This window comes from Taudactylus pleione, unplaced genomic scaffold (assembly GCF_031769625.1).
Source record: "Taudactylus pleione unplaced genomic scaffold, aTauple2 ptg000587l, whole genome shotgun sequence".
Classification (NCBI taxonomy): domain Eukaryota; kingdom Metazoa; phylum Chordata; class Amphibia; order Anura; family Myobatrachidae; genus Taudactylus; species Taudactylus pleione.
Window position 1 is genome coordinate 2,382,782 of NW_028284989.1, and position 3,041 is coordinate 2,385,822.

A 3,041-nucleotide genomic window follows, 5' to 3' on the forward strand; every position below is an offset into this window, starting at 1 on the left:
TTTAGCTGCTTTACAGAAAATTAGTGTATAATTGATTGAACCATCTTATATATCTCTTATTAAGTATCTAAATCCCTGCAAACATGAAGTGTTTATTATCCCTATTATGTTGTCAAGGGTTATGGTTAATGTCTAATATGTTTGTACCACAAGAGGGTGGAATGCCTGGGAAGGGCTCGTAGCAATATTAGCACAAAGTCACATAAGCCTAAACCAGAAAAAGATACACACAAGATACAGCAGCATCCAACTCAAGCCCAATGTATCTTGCTCATTAGTAAATCAAAATAGAAGAATTTGATAAATGTAATACCTTTATGTAGCAGATGTAATATTTCCATTGCCACACAACAAATATGTTATTTTATGGTAATTTGAATAAAAATCCTTTGAAAGCCTCTTTTAAGCCCCGATATTACCTCCTGGTTCCTCATGCTATATATAATTGGATTCAAGAATGGAGTGAACATAGCATAGACAAGGGCAAACATTTTGTCATAGTCCACTGAATGTGCTCCTTTTGGGGTGGCATAAACAATGCAAACTGCACTGAAGGACAGAGTCACCACAGTCAGGTGTGAAGAACAGGTGGAGAAAGCCTTCCTTCTTCCCTTATTGGTCTTTATCTTTGTTATTGACAATATAACATTAATGTACATGATGGTGACAATTCCAAGGTTGAACAACGTTACAAAGCCACCCACGCATCGATTTATAATGACGGTAAGGGTTATATCACCGCATGCAAGACTTAGCAACGGAGCTAAATCACAGAAGTAATGATTTACATAATGTCTTCCACAAAATGGAACCTGAGAAGTCAGTGTCATGGGAATTATTGCCATTAGGAACCCAGTGATCCAACACATCAAGGCTATATTTCTGCTTACTCTGGCATTCATAATGGCATTGTATCTAAGGGGTTTGCATATGGCCAAAAATCGGTCAAAGGCCATCATAGCTAATAGGTTGCACTCTGTGATGCCCAGACTATGGAACATGTAGAGCTGTGCAAAGCACATATGGAAAGAGATCCTCTTGTCTTTGGTCACCAGCATAGCTAAAAGCTTGGGAGTAGTGACCGATACATACCACATCTCCAGAAAGGCAAGGTTGGTGATGAAGAAGTACATGGGGGTATGTAGATTACTTTGATAATATACCACCGAAATGATCAACATGTTTCCAGTAATGGTGAGAAAATAGATGATGAAAAAGAATGTAAACATCGTAACACCGTTCTTCTCCAGGTTGACAAATCCTTGTAGTAGAAAATAATCGAACTCTGTCTGGTTCAACTTCTCCATAACACACTGAGTTCAGTAAGACGTATGATACCTTTTTATGGGACACTGACTGTCATTGATTTACCTCTGGGTAAAAAAACAAAAACATTGTTAAAGAAAAACATTGGAAGTAACCATCTCTATATCTTTAATACTAACAGTTTTTGAGTAACATATCTACACGAACACAATACCAAATAAAATATAAAATAGTAATTGAAATTATCTTTATAACAAATTGTACCTCCTAGAACCCACTAATGATAATGAATAACAATATTAAATGATATAGTATCCTGTATTATTTTTTTGTCATACTTTATTTCGCTATGTCTATTCATGCAAGTCAATGATAATATATTAAAATAATTTTCTGAACAGTATGAACTTATGAACAGTATAGAATTTTTTTATGAAAAAGTGTATGTAATAAATAAATAAAAAAAAATAAAATTATATATATATATATATATATATATATACATTTTCATTTTTCACAGACCAGATGAGAGCAGCTATCATTTATATATATATATATATATATATATATATATATACATATATATATATAGTAGGATTTCCTGAAAGAAAAGGATGCATTCACTGCTTAAAACAATATTTAGAGTTTATTCATCTTTAGGTCATCTCAGTATTCCTGCCACTAGTAATAAACCCATTTTATCTATGTTTAGATTTTCCTAGGTTTTCATGCCGTATTTCCAGTGAAATTCAGGTTTGCATCTGATACCATCCCATTGGCTTTCTAAATTGGTGTGATTTTGCATGCTGTGGGTGCACATACTTATGAAATTGTATACACATTGGTGGCTTAACATCACGGTTGTGGATATCAGTGATTGATGATTGCTCAATCACGTCTGACATATGGGAGCCTGATAGACAGATCATTGTTTGCTTTTTCATGTTTCACAGATATGGTTACATCAGTTTTCCAGCATTCTTCGTTCATGACTTTGTTGTACTGAGGTCTTGAGAACGGTCCAGAAATGTACCGAAACGTCGACCATGATCACAGATTTTGTCTGTTCCACTGAGATGTCCTAAAGATGAATAAATTCTAAATATTGTTTTAAGCAGTGAGTGCATCCTTGCTTTCAGGAAATCCTACTTTATTTTGGGACCCAAATGTCCTTGGAAGCACTCTGATATTGTCACGTCTAAGTCGAGAGTGCAGGTCTGTCTTTGGTGTGTATATATATATATATATATATATATATATATATACACATACACATGATAGCGGCTCTCATCTGGTCTGTGAAAAATGAAAAATGTCAGACACCACGGTCTCTTATTCCAACATTTCAAATATTGAATCCATATTCAGGGAACAGAAATATAACAAACTCTTAAGGTTGTTCACTTAACTAGTGAACAACGACAAGGTCCCTCGTCATGCTGTCCATCCGGCCCAGCGTCTGCATCCACCGTACTTCTGGCTGCCATGGCTTTGATATTCTCTCTGCATTGGTTACAATGGTTTCCAGAGACCAGTTATGTGTTGTGCTGTATATAGGAGCAACAAAAGCAAAAGTAACTCAAGCTGATCACTAGAAGATATTTATATAAAAGTAGCAAGAGGGTGCACAGATTAAATAAACCTAGGGCATTTCAGGGTGGAAAATCTCTGTGAACACATGCATCTTAAAATGTACGCTATCTACGGGGAGATTTATCAAATCTTGGAAAGAGATACAGTGGAGAGAAATACAGTGGTAGGTACTTTGGGTCCGA

The 3,041-nt window shown here is 35.4% G+C and overlaps 1 protein-coding gene across 1 annotated transcript; it reads right to left on the reverse strand.

The window, feature by feature from the left end:
* Positions 1 to 359: 359 nt before the first annotated feature.
* On the reverse strand, positions 360 to 1,307 carry LOC148481251 (olfactory receptor 6N2-like). The gene has a single exon (XM_088453710.1). The coding sequence runs from the start codon at positions 1,305 to 1,307 to the stop codon at positions 360 to 362; it is 948 nt and encodes a 315-aa protein (XP_088309836.1).
* Between the last annotated feature and the right edge of the window lie 1,734 nt (positions 1,308 to 3,041).

Bases quoted from the DNA above. Each gene is read 5' to 3' on its own strand.
- LOC148481251 (XM_088453710.1), bottom strand. From the start codon at position 1,307: ATGGAGAAGTTGAACCAGACAGAGTTCGATTATTTTCTACTACAAGGA.